We start from the raw sequence: 22,316 nt of genomic DNA, 5'->3' as shown, positions 1-22,316 counted from the left end.
ACGTTTTTTCATCAGGAAGTTCGTTTTACACTTGACCGCTGCGCAGGAGCCACTATCATGGAGATGGAGGGAGTGGGCAGCTGGCTAACTACTGAAGACCACACTTCCTGTGAAGTTACTGGCGTCACACCGAACATGGACAAGTAAATCACTTCCTTTATTTATCTTTACGCACCAATGCATAATTGTTTGAAGTGTTAAAAATGTGGCCCTGATGAATCATTAAAGTTTGAGTTCTAAACAAATCATTCTTCCACCATGATAGCAGGACACAGTGGACGAGTCAATGAAACAATCATTACCCTCCCCTTTCTCCCTCTACATATGGGACTCGTGCCAATTATGGACTCGCTTATGTCTTGAAATATGTATAATTACACAAAGGTCTCAATCCAAAAGGTCAAATGAATTATCAGAGTGAATCTCTCGAGGAAAATGACCTCTCCATAGCATACTAGTAACTCATGTGGTAGAGAAGCAAACGTGGCTAGGGTAATGACCTCTTCTGATGTGCTTTCAGGCATTTGAACGTGACACAGGTGCTTCAGCTAGGAGGAGTGAATGAGAACCTGCCGTATATCTACCCACAACTACAACACAAGCACTTTACTGGCTGTATCCGAAACCTCATTGTGGACAGCAAGGTGAGGAAATGCATGCATATCAGTACAGACAGAGAAAAATCTTTGACAACAGTGATAGAGTGAGGGAAGAAGAAAAGATAAAGAAGCTTTATTATGCAAAGTCCTGTAACAGAGATGAGTCTTTTTATTTTTATATGATCTACAGAATTCTATCTATCTATCTATCTATCTATCTATCTATCTGTTACAATTATGACTTTGACTGGTGTACGACTGTTTTTCTCTTTGGTTGTTCTTGGTTTGGAGGTGACAAAAGCCTAAGAATTTATCACTGCTGATAACAGTTGTGCTGCTTAAAATTTTGTGGAAACCATGCTACATTTTTTTCAGGATTCTTGATGATGAACAAAGTTCAAAAGAACAGTATTTTTATGCTGTCCCTTTTTAGATGAGCAAAGACAGAAAAAAAAAAAAAAAAAAACATGCCATGACTTCTTAGGGTTGCATCCAACCATCAGTTTTGAGTGTTTTTGGAACAAATATATCAGCCATAGATTTTGCTAATACATGTCCCAGCATAGTTCTGTCAGTATATGTACTTTTAACCATTTAGCTGCTGAAGGAGATTTGATAGTAAGCTGTGTCCATAGTCTCATAAGTCGATCTGTGATATCATCTCACCCCACGTTATGTCAAGGTTTGTTAACAGTGGGTGACTATTTGTTTCTCATTGTACGATTATGACTCAGCTGAAGGTTCTTGAGTCTAAAACACTTAACCAGTGGTCGCCAGACACAAAGAAAGAGCAGAGAAGTGTTCACTTAGGCTACTGGGGCTTGACTGGAGAGCAGGTCATAGACTGTTAAAAGAGGAAGTACAGAGGTAGCATTGCTATTTTAGACTCTCTTCTGCCCACTCTCTTTTCTCAAACAGTTTACTTAATTACTTTTGCTTTCTCCCTGTTAGTGACCTGTGTGAATTCTGAGTAGGCTTTTTGGTGGCAAATACACAGTGTTATGGGGTGCATGGAAACGTGGTTTTAAGATTTAAGGATATTATGCCATTTACTGAGCCACTTTGGGAGGTACATCCAGGGAACTGCAGTACGTTACTTAAAAGGTCACACAGGTTTGCTTGAGCCGTGAATTCATACAAAAATAAAGTATAATCCTTTACTAAAACCAGACTTAAGGAAAGAATAAACCAAACAACTCTAAACCTTACAGTGGAAAGGCTGACCTTTCAGAGGTGTACACAAAAAAAAAAAAAACAGCAACCACAGCAAATCAAAATCAAAAAGTGAGACACCACCTGACTACCATCTCTAATGGGTCATTCAGCTCCAACTACGAAAAAGTCAGTGTAGAGCAAGAAAATCAAGTTGCGTTTGTCACCGAACAATGATACTAATGGTCACAATGGTCACAAGGAAAGAAAGGTCTTGAAATGGTTTTGCGACAATGACCTGCTGGCTTTACATTGTTTTGCTTATTGCATGACTTCTTACCAAACAAATGAATATGAAATGTAGATACGAGGTGATTATTTTAGCTTTTATTAGAGAGATGGAAATTAGCACAGCTATGTAGGAAACATCGGCTTGAAGTAGTCAGTTAACGTATAGTCTTACCATGGACAACTGTCATTGTCCGCAGTTATGACTGTTGAATGCTACTAATAACGAATCCTTTGATTGCAAAGTGTCTGTTTTTCGCTGTGTATATGTTGTCTGTTGGTCATGTCATGTATTGAGTGTTTTTGAAAAAATCTCTTAAGCTTACGAAGACTGCCTTTATTTGATCAAAAATGCAGTAAAAACAATAATAGTGTGAAATATTATTACAAATTAAAACAACTGCTTTCTATTGTGATTTTTTTTAAATAATTTATTTCTGTAATGACAAAGCTGAATTTCCAGCAGTGATTATTCCAGTCTTCAATACTGCTTTGCTAAATGAAAGCATTCATTTCTTATTTAATGAAATGTAAAAAAAAAAAAAAATAAACTTTTGAGTTACTGGTTAGTTGTAGTGTTACAATGGACAACTGTCATTATTCAGAAATATAATACTGCTGAATTTTACTATTCACAGATGGATTTATTGTAAATTGTCTGTATTTTTTGTTCTCTCGGTGTTGTTAATGTTGTCTATTGGTCATGTAATGTGTGGAAAGTGTTATAGGTTCAATGTTTCCACACTGTGGCTCAGGAGACATTGTATTTTACTTCTTCCTTTGTTAGAAAAGAAAAGACAATAAACCAACCTGTCTAATATGAAATAATAGTGACAAACAGCAGTCGAGTGGAATTAATGCAGCCCTTTTGCTTATTTAGTTGTGCTGGTAAATCAGCCGTGCTATCTGTCTGTACAAGGTGCAACCAGTTCCCGCACAGGGGCAAACTCATGCTGCAACCACTTCAAAAACACGCCGTTAGGAAGAGTGGGCATGAATAAATGGGAGTCATCAGATGAAAGGAAAACTGATCTAATGTGGTGCGTGGTTGTTCTGTTGTGAAGAGAATTTAAGGACTCAAGGTTTCCCCATTCTTCTAATACAGAGTGCTGCAGGCCTGCTTTTTTAAGTGGCTGTGGCCTGCCCAGCATGGTAATATTCATTATGGCATGCTGGATTAAAGGTGAATGCACAAATAAGATAAAACGTTCTTTCTCTTTTCATCTCTTATCTTTTCAAGACCTCCCGGTTTGGCCTATCCTGAGCATTATTTCCTGCCTTATTTATATTTCCACAAGCTTATTCTCTCTCTCTCTCTTTTGTATTTCTGTTACTCTCAAGTGTTTTCGTGACTTCTGTACCTGTAAGTCTGTAACCCTCACTTCGACTGTCTCTCACTCTCTCTCTCTCTCAGTTTTATGACCTCGGTTCACCGGCTGACTCCTCTGGCAGTGCTCCGGGTTGTCTGATGACAGACAATAGTTGTGTGAACATGGGGTTTCCTTCCTGCGGGACCCGGGGGCGCTGCCATGGAGAGTGGGGTTCCTTCAGCTGTCAGTGCATACCTGGGTACAGCGGGTATCAGTGTGAAAAGGGTAAGTTTTCAAGCCACGTCTATTTCCACAAGTGGAATGTGAGAGAGACTGAGCCTTCGAAGATAAAGCAGATAAGTCATGGCTAAAGAGAATGGCTGAATGGATGTGACAACTGTCTGTGTGTGTGTGTGTGTGTGTGTGTCTGTGTGTCTGTGTGTCTGTGTGTCTGTGTGTGTGTGTGAAAGCTTTTCAGTGGGGCAGTGAATATCTTTGAATTGCTCTGTGTAGGAGGGATAGTGTTAGCACCCAGGCAGTATTTCACGCACACCAAATCTTGGCACAAATCGCATTCAGAAGTGTTATGAATTTGTAGAGCTTCTTTATGTAATGCAACTGGAACATCCTGTGATATTCTCACAGTGTGTTGTTCACTGTTTATGCCTCCTTTTTAAAGACTGCATCTGAAGAACACATTTGTGTGTTTTACAGAGGTCCCTGAGTATTCTTTTGATGGACGGAGTCACATACACTTTCAGCTGGCCTTCACTCTCCCAGCCAGACACACACAGGTTCAGGTCCTAGTTCGGACACGCAAACACAGCAGCTCTATCCTCAGCCTGCTGTCTAAAGAACAGAATGAATATCTCAAACTGGAGGTTAGTGCTCTTGAGGTTTCTCTCTCATGCTTTTCATTTCCCTTGAATATAGCAAATGCATTATCAAAGTTTTCTTTCTGATAAAGATTTATTATTATCATGTTCTTTTTGAAAATAATTATTTTCTTTTCCGAAACCTCTTTTGAATGCAATACATTTTTTTCACATTTCAAGTTGTATAAATTAACATTCATTTATTATGAAAGAACATATATTAACTTTGAACAATAATAGTTGTATCTCTGCCAAATATTGTCCGATCCTAACAAACCATACACCAATGGAAAGCTTATTTATTCGGCTTTCAGACAGTTGACCTTTATGACTGATTTTGTGGTCCAGGGTCACATATTTATACATGAACTTTAACTTATATATAATACCAGAAATATTGAGCACCTTGCCAACACCCTGCCAAGTGATTTTTTTTAATAAATGTTTTTAATATCTTCTCTGTTTCCCTACAAATTTGTGCCCATGAAATGTCCTTACAATGAATGAGCAATGTCGACCGCCAGCATATAAAGATTATTTGTTCTTGATGTGCTCTGTAATAGCAGCCCATCTGCCAGACCCCACGTACGTTGTTGCAACAGCGGTGCAATGTGAGAATTTGAATGGAGCAACGAGTTTGTGTTTAATCATAGAGGCATTAGTATGCGTCTCCCGATTCAGCTGATACACTTGCAGAATGCATGCCATCTACCCTCTCACTCCAAGGCTGTCTCTTTTTTTTTTCTTCTCTCAACACCTGCTTTAAGATGATGCAGTCGGATTGCTGATTGCTGCTTTGTTTCTCTCCCTCTCTCTCCTCTCCTTCTCTCTTTCTCTCCCATGTAAATCGTGGGTGATTTATCTGTGGCATGAATTAGACGTGTCTGTGAGACAGGCTAGAAGACATTTTATATCCCCTAAAGTGACAGGCTACAGATTTCATTACCTGCTTATATTATGATTCTTGCGAGGCTTCGCAGCGGTGAAGGAACTGATGCTGCCTTTGTGCCATGTGCGAAAGATTAAAATGTAATCTCCTGCTGTGCTCCTCTCAATTACCTTAGCAATAATGCTAATTGATGTGATGTGCCAATACCCATTTAGCATTGCCTGTTGTGTCTGATTATGACGCATCATCTCTCAGAGACATTTCTAGCAAGGTGTTCTTGTCATCAGCGGATGAGGAGGAAATAATAGTTTGATCATCTAATTTCTTCTCAAGACACTTAGCCACAACTCCATTAGTGGCAGCAGAATATCAATATAGTGTGCGTTCCTCTTTGAATTCTAGGGATTCTGACTCAGAACTAGTTTACTGAGAGATGTATTGAGTTGTTTTCATCTCATAATTTTAGCCATGGCCCAGATGGGTAGGAGCCCAAATGGATGCTGCTTTTAAAATATACAGAATGGATTTAAACTTGGTCAATTGTGGTATACAAAGCCAAATGTTAAATCATTAGTGCTTACTTGTGCCGGTATTCGGTAATACGATATATCACGGTAATGAACATGCACAATATTGTTATCATGGGCCCTTCAAAATACCGTGAATAATTATTTATTACTAATTATTTAAATTTTTGAATGCAATTAAATAAAACTTTTCCCATCAACTGGCTAAAATGCACAAAACCACTGTATGCTGCGTCAAAGAGGCATGAGCACTCTGATGTAAACAAGCCCAACACGTTGAAAAGTGCATGGCAGAACAAGTGGAGATGTGCTAAATGAAAATGCACATTCACTCTCTGACAGCAGATGACGCTAATGTAACAGCAGAAATGCAGCCGTTACCCTGGTAACCCCATAAACAAAGCAGCTGCGCTACTTTCTGAAACGTATTTAATATAATGCCGCCTGGCCCAGTGAAGTGCCTTTTCCTTTTCCTGAAATCGGTGGAAGCAGACAATGAATTTGTCCTGGTCTTGGAGATTGCCCTACTCCAGGTTTGGGGTGAAGCGCGCGATGTGCTCGCTCAAATTCAGTAGCTCTCCATGGTATCTTTAAGCAGCCCAGATATAAATCCGATGGGGTCTTTTCCATCCTCACTGCCTTCCGGAATATTAATAATACGCAGGTTAGCCCTTCTGGATCTATTCTCGAGATCGTCAATTTGGTCAAGACGAGATCAGTTCTCTGCCTTCAAGAATTCAATCGTCCGCACGACCAGCCTTTCGAAGTTTTCGCCAACCAATACTTCAGTAGATTCGAGTCGGTGCTGAAACAAGCTGATTGTCTCAAGTAACATGTCATGGGAGCCTTTTAACGGCTTGAGGTGCCATGTCCTCTTTTAAACTGGCCCACTGTTTTGCCAGTTCGGAGACTAGCTGACTCCTCGACAAATTATCCGTGTTGTCTTTTTCGGGTGTATCCTTATGCTATCGGTATCGCTAGCCACCATAGCTGCTAATTTATCTGCTAGGGTAGTACCTGACCGTGTTGCTGATGTGGTACTTTTCTTCTGTTTAGAGTTGCTCATTTAGCTTTCTGAACTGTGTGAAGTGTAATTCTTAGAAGGCGCTTTAATGTGTTTAAAATGAGTGTGGTTGCGAGGTCCTCGTCTCTGCTGCTCTCTCACATCGCCAAACCGGAAGTCCACCTGATGAAATATTTTAGATCTTGACATAAACAGAACAGATACAAATATATATTCATTGTACAAAATGCCATTAGAGTTTTAAAACTTTATTAATTTACATGATTTTTCCGGGTCTAGTTATAATACTTTTAAGATGAGGCTATCAAATATATATTTTGTGGTGGGCTTATGGAATGAGGCAGGAATGTCCCCTCAGTGTGTGTTGGGTTTAAACTACTTTTATACTCTAATTGAGCTCATATTATGCAATATTCATTGTATTTGATTTTCATACTGCTCATTATTTTCTCATCCACATTTATTTGGAGCCACTGCCTGCCTTTCCTCCTCAGAGAAGACACTTCATTCCTGCTTCAACACCTGATGTCTCATCTCTTTATAGCATATCACCAAGAAGGATTCATTTAAAGGCATAGTTCACTCAAAAATTATAATTCTGTGATTAATTACTCGCCCTCATGTCGTTCCAAACCCGTAAGACTTTCTTCATCTTCAGAACGCAAATCAAGATATTTTTGATGAAGTCCGAGAGCTTTCTGACCCTCCATAGACAGCAAGGGAACTACCACATTCAAGGTGCAGAAACATAGTAAGGACATCGTTAAAATAGTCCATGTGACATCAGTGGTTCAACCTTAATTTTATGAAGCTAAGAAAATACTTTTTTGTGCGCAAAGTAAACAAAAATAATCACTTTACTCAAAAATTATTCTCTTCTGGTCAGTCTTTGCCGCCATTCACGATAGTACCACGATGCATGCATGTGTATTCCTCAGCTTGTAAACAAGGCACAGCGCAAACGTGTTCTACGTCAGAATGCGGGCTCCTGCATCAGCAGCATCACATGCATGTATCGTGGTACTCCTCTCAACAAAAAGTATTCTCGTACCTTCATAAAGTTAAGGTTGAACCATTGATGTCACTTGGACTATTTTAACAATGTCCTTACTATGTTTCTGGACCTTGAAAATGGTTGTTCCGTTGCTGTCTATGGAGGGTCAGAAAGCTCTCGGATTTCATCAAAATATCTTTAATTTGTGTTCTGAAGATGAACAGAGGTCCTACGGGTTTGGAACAATATGAGGGTGAGTAATTAATGACAGAATTTTCATTTTTGGGTGAACTATCTCTTTAATGATTGCCAAGATTTTGTCATGACATTGACCGACGATGCCTCATAATATTTGTTTACACAACAAAATATTAAAAGGTGGTAAGAGAACCCAGGCATACACTGCACTTTATGTACTTAATATCCAATTATCCATAATTACCGTATTGACCCGAATATAAGACGATGTTTTTTTTTGTTGGTACATTTTACCCATTTTTACCATACTTTCAAAACAAAAATTTAAATAGGAAAAATATGCAATATGAAAATAATTTAAGACAAAATGTGTTTTACTGAGAAAAAACAAGATTTGGTTTTTAAAAAGCCTTTTTTTCCAAAAGGTACATCTGGAAAAAGGGGGGTCGTCTTATAATCAGGGTCGTCTTATATTCGGGCCAATATGGTAAATGCCTTTTAATTCTTAAACATGCAGCTGGGCAGATGGCTTCACCTGCTGCTCCAGTGGATGACATTGGTTTCTGGATCATTGGGTGGGGATGAGCAGCATGCAGACACCTGTCACACCAACAAGCGATGAGAATGAACATCTGTACTGTCATTTATGCTGTAAATCTTAGGACAGTGGTTCTCAATTCCAGTCCTGGGGTACCACTGCTCTGTGCATTTTGAGAACGACTGTATTTTTCCATGGAGAGATTAAAGTTAATGTTCTTGTTAATTAGTAACCTCATTGTCAAACATGGCATTTTCAACCTTTTTTCCACCAGAGAGGAGCTATGGCTAATAACCATGTGCATGTAAAGGAAAACACCAGTTCAATTATTGTTATTAGACTTAAAAATAAGGCAACAACTTTATAGTGGAGGGCTTGTTGGATATTGGATGACTCAAAGCATAAAACTGCAGAGTTTTATACTGTACTTTGTTATTACACACTTTTTATCTTACAAACCCTTGTAAATAATAAAGCTTGCCTTCGAAAAATTTGATTTATAAGAAGCAATCGGTTTAAGAAGAGCTCACAAAGGGAAAGAGAGAGTAAAAGAAAGTCTCACAGCTGACCACTAGAGAGTCGGAGAAGCAACACAAGAATATAGTGGCAAACCTCACTGACACCATATTGAATTCCCTGTTCCCACTGTCTCCAATTAAAGGCCCGATATGTTTTATTCTGTCAGTGCTCAGTTGTTTTATCAGATCCTGCCCCAGTCTGATGTCTTAAGTCCCCAATTGGTCTACTTTATCCCATACTGAACCTTTCTCTCACTTTCTCTCTACCACCATTTCCATAATTTCACAACTGTTCTTTGTCTGTGCCACTATATATTCTCCAGATTCCTCAGGAAATTTACAAAACCGTAAATTAATTTATTCTGACCGCATTCTCTCTCTCTTTTTTGTCCCACTTTCTCAGATCTATCAGGGTCTTTTAAGTGTCTTCTACAACCTCGGTGATGGGGACTTCAACTTGACAATGCCGTCTTATCGTTTAGACAACGGAGAGTGGCATGACATTTACTTAGATCGGCATGACAATGAGATGACCCTGCGCCTGGACGGCGGGGGAGGACAGCGAGAGGTCACGGGATCGCCGGGTCACAGTCGGGAGATTGTTATTGATCCTGCTGTGGTGATGCTGGGCAACTCATTCCCCTCAGGACACAACAAGAGCTTCCAAGGTAAGGTGCAGGTGTGCTCCTTAAGTTCAGTTGGTAGAGCATGATACCTACCAGCCAATGACATAGATATCAATCTCTGAGAATCGTATTCCCAATCCATGTAAGTACAGTATATACTGTAATATACACTACCATTCAAAAGATAAATGATAGGTAATACACAGTAAAAACACCAGGGCTGTCAGAAAATTGAAATGATGTATCACAAATAATCTCTTTTTCTTGCTTTCTTTAAAACAATACAACAGATGCAAAATTACCTCCAGACCTGTCATAACTTGCAAAGGACAAACAAGCTCAGGTGTCTCATTAAAGGAACAAGAAACTGCTTGTTGAGACTGTTTTTCACCTGCTTATTCAATTGTTTTTCATTTAAAAGTGAATGGTTATAACGATAGCCTTTTTACATTACCGCTAATGATAAATTAAAAAGGCATCATATTGCAGTATGAGTGCTGGCAAAAATGGTTAAGAAATGCTATTCTAGTTCTAAATGCATTTTCTAATTTCTGTTTTATCTTGTTATCCTGTGTCTACATAAAAAATAAAAATTAAATTAAAAAAATAAAAATAAGCATCATAGTGTGAAAAACATACAACATTATAAATTGTTCTTTCAAAGCAGCACCAAGTACAGCTCCCTGATAAGCAATTCCCAATGCTTAGCGTCTCAGAGTTGATTAGCAGTCTGTGCGGTCTGTCCAGAGCTGGTCGCAATAGATGAATTGGTTACAATAAATGAAATGGAGTCAATGTGTCAAAGTGTGCATGGAGAGCTGTGGACAACTCCAATAAACACTGTAGCATGACATTTTGAGCTAACAAAAATGCTCTGTCCCATGGCCTGAAAAATCCAATCACTGAGTTATATCAGAGCACTGTGAAGTTTACCGCTAATCCAATTTAACTTCAGTCGGAGAAAGAACTTAGCCAGCACGTGTACGTCAAGCAGACGAATCTGTACAGCTTTATCAGCTAATTCATACCACAGTTCCTCTATCTGTCATGATTACACACTATTTTATTGGCAATAATGAAAAATTAATAGGAACAATTAATTCATAATAGCCTCAAATGCACCTTCAGTGTAGAGAGGAAGTACAGCTAGCATAAAAACAGACAGCGGGAGGGAAGGGAGACAATGACGTGACATGAAAGAGAAGAGGAGGTGGAATAGTCCTCTGTGCACAGACACACTGGTTAGCCTCAGGCACACACTTTGTGTGTTTATTAAATGGACTCTAAAAGCACTTTTTCTTAAAAGCTCCAAATATGAGTAGATCATGTTGAGCTCAGTTTATCTATGTGTGCATGTGAAGAAGCAAGTGTAATGTAGGTATAAGAGGTATAACTCACACTTTACGCTATATTTGTACTGAAACATGAAACATGTTGGCTTTGGTTTTGTTTTTCTCATTGGCACAGGCTGTATGCGGGACTTGAGACTCAACGGGCGGTTTATTCCTCTGGACAGTCAGGCCAGAGAGGGGGTGTCGGTGGTCAGTTCTCAAGGTGTCTCTCTGGGTTGTTCCTCTGACTCCTGCCGGAAAAACCAATGTAGCCCCCCCTTTACCTGCGTGGACCTGTGGAGAATCCATGAATGCAGGTACACAAATACACACAGTTGTGGTCAAAGGTGGTCATTATTTTGCCTAAATAATAGGGATCATACAAAATGCATGTTTTTTTTTTTTATTTAGAACTGTCCAGAATAAGATATTTTATATAGTTAAATAATAATTGAATTTATTTATTTAAATTAAATATTTAAATGAAGTGAGAAAATTGTACACATCTTCAGTCTGTTCAAAAAAGAAACAAGTTAAATAGGTTAGTTTTAATAAAAATCTGATCTAATCTGCTCAATGTAAGACACACACGCAGTAGGGTTTTCCACTTAGCCAAGCCTTGTGCACTTTGGCTCCGGGGTGTGTGTCAATACGCCTCAGTCAAAGGCAGGTATGATATCTGTGGGCTGCTCTTCACCCCGGACCTATCCACTGTCCTCTCTGACTGTGAGAGCTGTGCAGCTGCTGTGTGGTTGATTGTGTCTATGATTGTATGTTATTGGCATTGGCATTGGGGGGAGCTGGAAGAAATATTTTTGAAAAGGGGGGCTCTGAGGTGTTCTTGGGAGGCATTTGATTAAGCCGAGTGTACACCAAAGATGTATGAGCTGAAACTCGCAAAAGAAAATGGTCTGCAGCATCCAAACACTGTCTCTACACTGGATGCATCATAGCGAACTTTCCATATCTGTTTAACTGATTAGTGCGGCAGCGCAAGCAGGTGGAGTGCGTCAGAAATAGAATGCAGCATTCGTTCACTGTAGCGCGTGTAGAGTTTAACACTCATATATATTATATGTAAGTTATATATGCTCCTTGGGAAACTAATGATACCTAATGATATTTCAAGTCCAGTCCAATCAAATATTATGAATGTCAAGTGGCATTCAATTACATTTTTAAAATTATGTGGGCTGTTATAAGGGCCAAATACATGCTTTTAAAATATATATTATAAATAAATTATATATACACCACTATTCAAAAAGGGGTCAGTAAGATTTTTTTTTTTTTTTAATAAATCTCTTCTGCTCAGCAAGGATGCATTTATTTGATCAAAAATAAAGTAAAACCCATAACTCTACCATTTGAAAGAACAGTTTTCTAGTTGAATATATTTTAAAATGTATTTTTCCTGTCATGCTAAACCTTCATTACTCATCCTTCAGAATTCATGCTAATTGCTGAAAAAAACATTATTTCTTCTTCTTCTTCTTCTTCTTCTTCTTCTTCTTCTCATAGCTGTTATGTGTAGTTGAAAATGGTTATGCCACTCAGTAATTGTGTGGAGGTGTTTTAATTTTTCAGTGAACAGAAACATTGAAATGTAAATATGAAATTGAAAATAGAAAGTTGAATCATTTGAAATTATTTTAAATATTTATTAACATTATTCATGTCTTAACTGTCATTTTAATTTTTTTATTGCACATTTTACTTTTTTTTTATTACACATGTACAATGCAAGATAAGGAACATATCAATATCGTAAGCCACACCACACTGACATAAAAAAGCAAGATATGAAATTGAATGGACTCATGACTAACAAAAATATAAATCAGGACAGAGATAAAATAGTAATTATTTCGACGAGGCACATATGTTTATATCTTTCTACTTAGTTTTCTTTAAGTATTTGAAAGCAAACTTTGAAATATTCTCATAAATCTAAGCAGTATAGTAAAGAAGGGCTTACATTTCTTACATTTACATGTGTAAATGTGATATTTACCCACCAAAATTACCATGTTCAGTCAGAAAATAGGGAATTCAGTATAATCTTAAAAAACAGGGTATTTTCTAAAACTAAGGGATAAATATTATTTTTCACTGAAAGCTAATTGGAAACATCCACCCAAATTGTATAAGTATAATCACTGCTGTAAAGAGGGTGTCCAGGAGTTCCATGAAAAGAAGAACAAACGGAAATTAAAAATCTCTTCTGTAAAAATTCCCCTGTGGATTTATTCTAAACAGGAATGTTTAACAAGTCTCTTTGGGGCAACAGGGTATGTCAGATAGAGTGTGAATGAAACCTCAACATCGCCACGAAAATCACCTGAAAATCATCACATGATTACGCTTATGGTCAAAAAATGTACTGTAAAAAAATATATATATATTTTTTTTCCTTTTTGATCAATTTAATGGATTCTTGAATATCACTTTCTTAATCTTAATGACCCCAAACATTTGAATGGTAGCCTACTGTAAATAGAATAACTGCCCTCATTATAAACACAAAATAATAAGCAACTTCAAATTAAGTGAAGACAATTAGACTAAATTTTAATGATAGGGGGCGCGGTAAGGGACCTGGATAATGGGCAGGGGGGCCAGCCAACCAAAAAAGGTTGAGAACCACTGGTCTACAGGCATTGCTTCTAACTTGCCAAGAGGCTGCCCTATTCTTGTTCTTATCAGTTTTGTAAGCATTCTCGGTGTCGGTCACCTTGGATTTCCACACTGTGTGCATTCTTTCAGTGCTCCGTCATTTCTACACTGATCTCCTGGGCAAAGGAAAAATCTTTGTGATCTCAAGCTTATTTTATTCACACAGGATTTGAAATATACCAGCTCTCTGTGAGCAGTTTTGCATTTACAAACATTGTGTGGACATTTTTAATGTACCAAAGAATATTCAATTTTCTATTGACCAATGTCCTCTAATTTTTGCACCACTAGCAGTACCAAAATTGTCAATGAAATCCATAGAAGACATTAAAAAATGTGTTTTCATTTTAGTTATTTTGGGGTTTTTTTGTGAACATATTAACATTTGATTAATGCTTCTCTCCTTTTGTCTCCTCCAATTGCAGGTGTCCCCCAGGTCACATGGTCAAGGCAAACTCCACTGACAAATTCTGCGTGTACACGCTCTGTGCCAGCCGCCCGTGTCATAAGGGTACTTGTATGGCACAGTCTCCCTCTAAGTTCACATGCCACTGTCCAGAGGGCTACCGCGGACTTCACTGCGAGGTGACACTGGCCATCTACAGAGACGACGTGGGTCTCAGTTTCAGCTCCCTCTTTGCCATATGCATCTGCTTTATGGCCCTACTAGGTATCTATCTTCAGCTTGTGCTCTTAAAAGAAAATTCCTGACTTGAAATGAACCCTTTGTTTTTGCCTTACTGTTTTTGTTTGTCTTGTCTTGTGCAAAAATCACCTGCATAATTTTACATAGCCTATTTCTAATATAAGTAACTAATAATGTTAGTTATTATCATAATACAGGTGCTTTAATGGTGTCGCTACATTGATAAATTTGAGTGTTGGATTAAAAATTAATTATTCAGCATCACTCCTGGTGAACTTTACAGTTTTAGTAAACAATTTCGCTGCAAAAGGACAGTTAGTTACTTCTTTTTTTTTATGATAATGTCTCTCTCAGTCAACACACAGATTGTTGGTTTGCTGTGAAATATTAGTTTCAATAAGAGGCTTCAATTAATGTGTCTTTCTGTCGCATAAATATTAACTCTGCTCCTCCTCCTCTGCCGAACCTCATGTATTTTTAAAACTTATTTTGATGGTTGGCACTTCAGTATTCTTGCGCTGTGATTATTGATATGTATTTATTCATATATTTTTCCCATGTAGAAGCTGTAGTACACTCTAAAAAAAAAAAGGTTCTTCAGCGGCAGCTGCATAATTTATTTATGTTGCAATGCATGCTGGGAGCCATGGATGAGTTATGATTGGTGCACCATTGTTGAGAAAAAGTGCTATATGGCACCTCTTATGGTTCTACATGGCACCATTTGACAAAGGTGCTATATAGCACCTGTAAAAATAGGTGCTAAATAGCACTAAAAGTGGTTCCCCTATGATTACGAGTCAAAGAACCGCTTTTAGTGCTATATAGCACCATTTTTTTTTTTAGAGTGTAGAGTTTGGTATATGTAAATATTTCTTTCATATGCAAAGGTTTCTATCAATCATGTTCCCATGTGTTGCATGTTACTAGCATTGTCTGACAGCGGTAAAGAACACAGTCTACATAATCAATGATCATGACTTCTGAAACTCTTATTAACTCCCTTCATTCTGACGTCCTCATCTGCCTGCATGACTGCGTTCAGTGAGGCCAAAGGGAACCAAACAATCTTTTTCCTCCTCTCACAGTTTCGTTCCATTATAGATTTGACATGACCTTATTCATTCTCAGCTCCAGTTGCTTTTTAAAGTGTTAATTACTTGATTTGTAGGCACACATTGTGCTGTTTACCCAAGCCGGGCTGGAAATTGAGATCAATGCACTAGGGTTTTGGGTAGAATTTCAATGGTCCCAACTGTCCTCAACTGAATTTAAGTAGCCCGTAAGGTCCCCCCCCGTCCCCCGTCCCCTCCTCAGTGCTTTTTTCGGTCCCACTTTATATTAAGTGGCCCTAATACCTGTGTACTTACATAGTAACTAGATGTGTACATAGTATGTGACCACAGTGTAAGTACACATTGGTACCTACAGCTGTAATGTTTGTGTAACTACACATATGTAACAACCCACTGAAATGGTATGTGTAAATACAAATGGGTAACAGGACTAACAGCACTTTTTGGTAAAGAAAGTGTTACACTTTATATTAAGTAAACAATTCCTATGGATTTACCATGTAATTACTCTGATGTTACACAGCAGCGGCCAGTAAGTTAGGCTGTACATATAAATTGTGGTTGGTGTCCAGAATGGTACACTTATTAAGTGGACAGTTCCTGAGGAGTTACCATGTAAGTGCACTGGTATTACAGTGGTGCACCAACTCGAGATCCAATGTACTCTTATACATATTGTTGTTACAAAATGTAGTTATATATGTCCTGTTACACATTTGTACTTACACAAACCATTCGGAGGGTTGTTACATGTGTGTAGTTACAGAAATATTACAGCTGTAGATACTATGTACCAATGTGTACTGTGGTTACATACTACGTACACATCTAGTTACTATGTAAGTACACAGGTGTTAGGGCCACTTAATATAAAGTGGGACCCTTTTTTCTTCTTTGTTTCTCTTCATTCTGTCCTGTCGGTTTGGAACGATTCCAAATGGAGACGAGCGACGAGTCAGAGAAATATGGTTCAAGCTCTCTCTGCCATATGAAAGGCTTCGGCACAGTGTTAAGAAGATTTTTTTCTTCCTGTAATGCGGTTAATAGGTTTAGCACACCGTGCTAACACTACGCCTCCACGTAACCAGTCAGGCCTCACTCTTCCCTGCTGAAAAACAGCCCCTGCTGACTAGCACATCACTACAGAAACAGCAAAGAGGGAAAAGGTCCATCTGTTAAACTCCATGAGCGGATAATAGGGAAATGTGGTGCTCTAAACAGGAGGAGAAGGATTTGGATTGTTCTTGTGGTTGCTACTTTTGAGGGTTTTATTCCACTATTGTGGTGTCTAAGGATACGTTTATACAACAACAATGTAAAAAAATGGAAACATTTTTCCTTTGTGTTTTTCCCGTACAGATGACATGTCAAAACGATCCCTAGGTCACATGGATCCATGAAAACGACTTAAAATGCCATACTGTGCATGCCAGGCCGGTAGTTGATGATGTCAAAGAAACACTACACAAACACGTATATAATATGCATACGCTTGACATCATCGTTTTCACAAAAATACATGTTTTGTTTACACCGAGACAATAATGGAAACCCGTTTTCAAAAGTTTGCATTTTCAGGCCTCCAAAACACCGTTGCCATGTAAACGAACAGCCAAAACACATCAAAAGTTTTCAGTTTTGTTGTGTAAATGGCCCCTAAGAGATCATGTGACTCTGTATGCAATTAAGACTAAAGTCTTTCGCCCCAGTATATATCTATTTAATTACTTATGAATTAATTTTACAGGTCACAATGTCACCTTTTACACCAAAAATTTTAATAAATACATAAAAAGAAAAAAAAAAAAATCTTATTATCATGGACAATAACATTAATCATTTTAGATAATTTTACTCACTCACTAATTACTGCAACAATAACAATAATAAAAATAATAATTATCTTAAAGTATTTATTTATCATGGTAGCATTTGTTGTACCTTGTTTTTTAACTAGAGCTATGTACCTGTTAATTTACATATCATAAGAATACTCAACACTGGATACTGACTCTGTCCAAAGAACCCGCTGTGGAAATGCCTCACTTGTCCTCTATTATACATGGATTGTCAAGTCTTTCTATGGCAATGCTGATATGCAGATTTGACATTCACACAGTGTAGATGCTCACCTGTGGGAAAAATCACCCATCATAACTTCAAAAGACAGACTTGAATGATTATGGTTTATAGTGCTCTTTTACAATCTCTCTCTGTGACTCTCATGGGATCCTTTTTTAATGTCTGTGTGAAAAGTTTCTTTCAGTTAAGAGACTCTCAGTAAAGTGTCAGTACCCCTATCTTCATTTTCCATGCATTTTGGTGACATCTGCTCAGAGATTAAAAAATATGCCCCGTAAGACTTTTTACACATACATTTAGACCTCAGGACTTCTGTATTTTTCTCATTCTACTAAACCAAGTCTGTCAAATTGTGTCCTTTTATTTTCCACATCTTTATTGTCCCAATCATTAGTCATTGCCATCTATCATTTAATGACACAATGTGTTCTAAAACTGCCATGAAGTTTCTATAATTTGCATTGCAGTTGTCATTTTGGGTGTTCAAAAGCAGTTTAAGGTGTGAATAGTAATAATGTTTTCAATAGCATGTGATTTCTTTGAAATGGTGCATTATGTCAGTTTTGAATGAATGATTTTTGAGAAAATGGGTACAGACAGTATGCTGAAGTACTACATGCACGTCACACATACAGATCTGACATGATAAAGCATGTACTTCATGCAAGATTTATTTAGTGAAGCTTCTGAAAGCTATACAGATATGCTATCAGATTATAAATGGATAATTGCAGTATTTTTTAAGTAAATGAGAATGTCTCATTATTTTTAACAACAGTTTGAAGAAAAGTCATAATGTGAGTCATTTGTTTAATTAGCCACCTAATGAATACAACTGTCATATTTTAATGTAAGAAATGTGGCATGTCTTAAACTACTGAGTGCAATTTATTAACCTGAATTGCCTCAGTGCCATCAAATTAAATGCTCTGAACTATCATTTCCTTTTTTTTTCTTTCTTTTTTTTAATTACAGTCCAGTATTCAAGTTTAACTAAAAACTAATTAATTTACCTTTTGAGTTGATGTGTTGTGCAGAGATTCGTGATGTTCTGAGTTCTAAATTAAACAAATTACAGTTTATGAAGATGAACCGCTTAAAATGCAGCTGAGCAACGTTTTGTGTTTTTCCAAACCTAGAGAGAATGAAGAAAACATTTGTTTTCTATCAAAAGCTTTCATCAGCTTCTATTGTTTTTATGTTGAGCAAATGATACACATTTTCTGTCTCAACTAACAGTCACACAAAGATTTCTACATTTTTACATGTTCAATAAGATATTATTTAGTACCTTTATTAAGGCTTTTTTTTCTTCTTTTTTCATGGGGATGGTTGACTTGATGGCATGTAACCTTTATTATTAGTAGTATCTTTCTCTGGTGTATCTGTGTTGATTAATTAATGTTATGATAGCAGTAAATGTCAGTGTCTCATGCTCATACTGATTTGAAGCATTTGAAGGTGGAGAGTGTCTGAATCCTTCCAGGGACCTTAAATGTGAATGTGGAAAAACTGACTATGTGGTCGTCAGGTCCGTGTTCCTTCTGGTCATTTAATTTTCTACATACGAAGAAATAAAGGAAAAATGAGAAGCAGTTTGATTTTCATTTTTTAGTTTTATTTAAGAAATTTAAAAAATAAGCTAAATTTTTCATGTTTTTGTTCATGGGTAAAAAATTATATTATGCTTTAATGTGTGTTTCGAATGTGTGGGCGGCCCTAAAATGCCCCTTTCGTCTACTAGGTGGCAACCGCAATCTCAGCTTATTTTCAATAGGAGAGATGCAGCAGGCGAGCCGAGCTTATTCACGAGAATCCTGCGTCTGCTAGTGGTGCTTACAAGATTTTAAAAAATTGCTCCGGTTATTAACATAACCTCGGTTCACTGAGATAAGGGAACGAGCGTTGTGTTGAACGCATATGGGGAAACTCCTGTTTACTCTTGATACTGAAGCCTGATTTGTTCACATGGTGTACCTGCACGAACAAATGGAGCTTCAACCTGCCAAAAGAGAAGGAGCAAACTGCTATACAAGTCGGCTCAGAGCGCCATTCGTCAGAATCTTTCGACTGTCAGCAACAGCCATCGACTCGCGTGCAGCCTTATAGCACGGCAGCTTACGCAGCACTCGTTCCCATATCTCGGGGAACCAAGGTTACTTTAGTAACCAGAGCGTACCCTACGAACGGTCTCTCCCGTTGCGTTGAACGCATATGGGGAATGCATCCAATAGCGTCGTGCTATAAGCAAATGCAGAAATAAGCCGCTCTGCGAGCCCAGCCCCGGAGCACCCGTAATGAGGGCTCCTAAAAAGCACAAGCTAGTTATGAGACCCAAGCCACCCAGCTGGGGACAACATAGCAAAACCCTTTCTACTCTCAGAGGGGATTAGGTGAATTAAGCAGACAAAATCCATGCCTGGAGGGCAGAGACATCTAAGTTGAAAAACCTAGTAAAGGTTGATGGCGACGACCAACTGGCGGCCACACAGATATCACCAATAGAAATCCCACTGGACCACGCACAGGAGGAGGCCATCCCTCTGGTGGAGTGGGCCCTCACCTCGATAGGACACTGTAAGTCTTACAGGGCTATAGCACCGTAGGACCCTGAGAACTATAGATAAGTCCCAGGTCGGCACAGTATGAGAACAAGGCGGATTCAGTCTCTGAGCTCCCCTCAGAAACTTAACGACAAGGTCGTTTTTGCCGACTGACTGGCCAGCCACGAGTGCATGATTCACCGTGATGGCTGCCACATATACTTTGAGCATGGAAGGGGTGTGCACCTTATCCAGCAGCTCTTGCTAAAAGGTTGACATGGATGACACGTAACTAGAGGACGGGTCTTAGAAAAGACTGATCATTTAAGGGCATAGAGGCATCTCATAGATGGGGCTCTAGCCTCCTAAATGGTATTATTCACACTCACGGGGAGCTGTAAATGTTCCTGTCGAGGGGCCAAACACAAATGCTCCACAGCTCGGGCCAGGGGTGCCAAATCATGCCATCTCGCTGCTTCGAAAAGTAAATTGGGAAGTGAAAGCTGTCTTCTGAGGCAAAGAGGTCTACCTCTGCCTCCCCAAAGACAGACCAGATCATTTGAACCATTTGGAGATGTAGTCTCCATTCTCCTGGCGCTACATTGCCCTTGGACAGCATGTCCGCTCCTTGGTTCAGTCTGTCCAGCACATGAACTGCTCTCAGCGAAAGGAGATTGCACTGTGCCCATAAAAGGAGGAGTTGCTGCTTCCTGTGAAGGGAGCGTGACCTGAGACTGCCTTGGTGATTTATAAAGACTACCACCGTCATGTTGTCTGAGCGGACCAGGACTTGGTGCCCCTTTAAGGCCGGTAGGAAGACTTTAGGGCTAGAAAATTTGCCATCATCTCAAGGCTTGATGTGCAAGTGTTGCTCCAGGTTTGACCAGGAGCCGAACGCCGGTCTGCCCTCGTACAGTGCTCCCAACTGAGTTGGAGGCATCTGTCATGACTATGACTGAAACAGGGGAGATGTTTTCCAGGGGGCCACAGCTCTGATCCAGTGGTGGGTTACCCTGAAATTAAAACATACAAGACGTCAAGCGTGGGACGGTACATGGACTTATATTGAATGGGCCGCATGTGAAGCAGGCCCAGAGGAATCACAGAGGTAGCAGCTGACACAAGGCCAAGCATCCTCTGAAAAACTCTGGGGACATGAAATTCCGAGTTTGAATGACGCCCCTAGCTGCTGAATTGTCAGGGAGCGTTCCGGCGTAATCCATGCCCGCATCTGGGCTGAATCGATAACGGTCCCCAGGAGGATGACTCACTGGATGGGAGACAGAAAGTTCTTGGCTAAATGGATTTTTAGCCCAAGCTACTCAAAATGACTGAGTAACAGTGACCTGTGAGCGATGAGTTCCTGTTTCGATCTGGCTAACACAAGCCAATCATCGAGGTTAATTCATAATGCGGATTCCCATCTGTCTCAGAGGGGAAAGAGCCGCGCCGCTCATGTCCGGTGTAGGCACAATGATATGATTTAATTGAATATGAGCGCTGCACGTTTCAAAGTCAGCTGCTGCGCTGCATTGTGTACAGCCGTTACCGGAGAAACCACTATATTTCTGTAATTCCAAATTCCATTTGCTGGCAGAGAATTAATTTGCATTTTTATTAAGCCCATCTGCTGTTTTTGTTCAGACAAATGTGAAAATCAACCCATGTTTCTATGCAGTAAACACACGGTGTTGTAAATGTAACTACTGAATCGACAAGAAGGTAATGCATTATAAAAATGTAAACAATTACGACAGTAATATATATTTGTTATTTAATTAATAGGCTATAATAATTGATTGATAATTGTTTAAATTAATATAATAATTGATAATTTTTCCTCCATTTTCTTAAAAAATGGGTTAAAGACTGAAATGTGAAGTTAATCATTAAAAAAAAAATGTTTTTGTGAAAACCTGTATCTGAACTCTAAATCATGCTTTTTACAGTCATTTTAATTTTATTTGTGCAGGTCTTAAAAAAGTCATATGATGCTGCTAAAAATAACATTATTTTGTGTATTTGGTATAATGAAATGTGTTTATGTTGTTTAAGGTTCAAAAAACATTATTTTCCACATACTGTACATTATTGTTTCTCCTCTATGCCCCGCCTTTCTGAAACGCGTCGAATTTTACAAAGCTCATCGGTCTGAAAAGCGAAGTGTGCTCTGATTGGCCAGCTATCCAGTGTGTTGTGATTGGCTGAATACCTCAAGCGTGTGACGGAAGTGTTACGCCCCTACCATATTGTGATACCCTGTCCGGCCTGAGTGACGAGACAAAAACATTAAAACCCATTATAAACGAGGCATTTGTTGCATCCAGTGGGGACTTAATTACGGATTATAATGACTTATACTTTCTTTTTACGTGTTTTTTTGCATCGCGCCGCTTAAACATAAAACCATGTCTGCATTTGTGA

The 22,316-nt window shown here is 38.7% G+C and overlaps 1 protein-coding gene across 1 annotated transcript in view; it reads left to right on the top strand.

The window, feature by feature from the left end:
• LOC107680491 (neural-cadherin-like) overlaps positions 1-22,316 on the top strand; it is a 188,152-nt gene that overhangs the window by 156,239 nt on the left and 9,597 nt on the right. Inside the window, exons 23-29 of the mRNA XM_016476377.1 lie at positions 16-143; positions 521-644; positions 3,454-3,634; positions 4,064-4,230; positions 9,316-9,580; positions 11,006-11,186; positions 13,971-14,215. Of these exons, the coding sequence (XP_016331863.1) occupies positions 16-143; positions 521-644; positions 3,454-3,634; positions 4,064-4,230; positions 9,316-9,580; positions 11,006-11,186; positions 13,971-14,215 (1,291 nt within the window). The remainder of the gene's footprint in view (positions 1-15; positions 144-520; positions 645-3,453; positions 3,635-4,063; positions 4,231-9,315; positions 9,581-11,005; positions 11,187-13,970; positions 14,216-22,316) is intronic.

Source organism: Sinocyclocheilus anshuiensis, unplaced genomic scaffold (genome assembly GCF_001515605.1).
Source record: "Sinocyclocheilus anshuiensis isolate Anshui unplaced genomic scaffold, SAMN03320099.WGS_v1.1 scaffold1496, whole genome shotgun sequence".
NCBI lineage: Eukaryota > Metazoa > Chordata > Actinopteri > Cypriniformes > Cyprinidae > Sinocyclocheilus > Sinocyclocheilus anshuiensis.
Note: the sequence above shows the minus strand (reverse complement) of the source record. Positions and strands in the feature narration are given on the sequence as shown.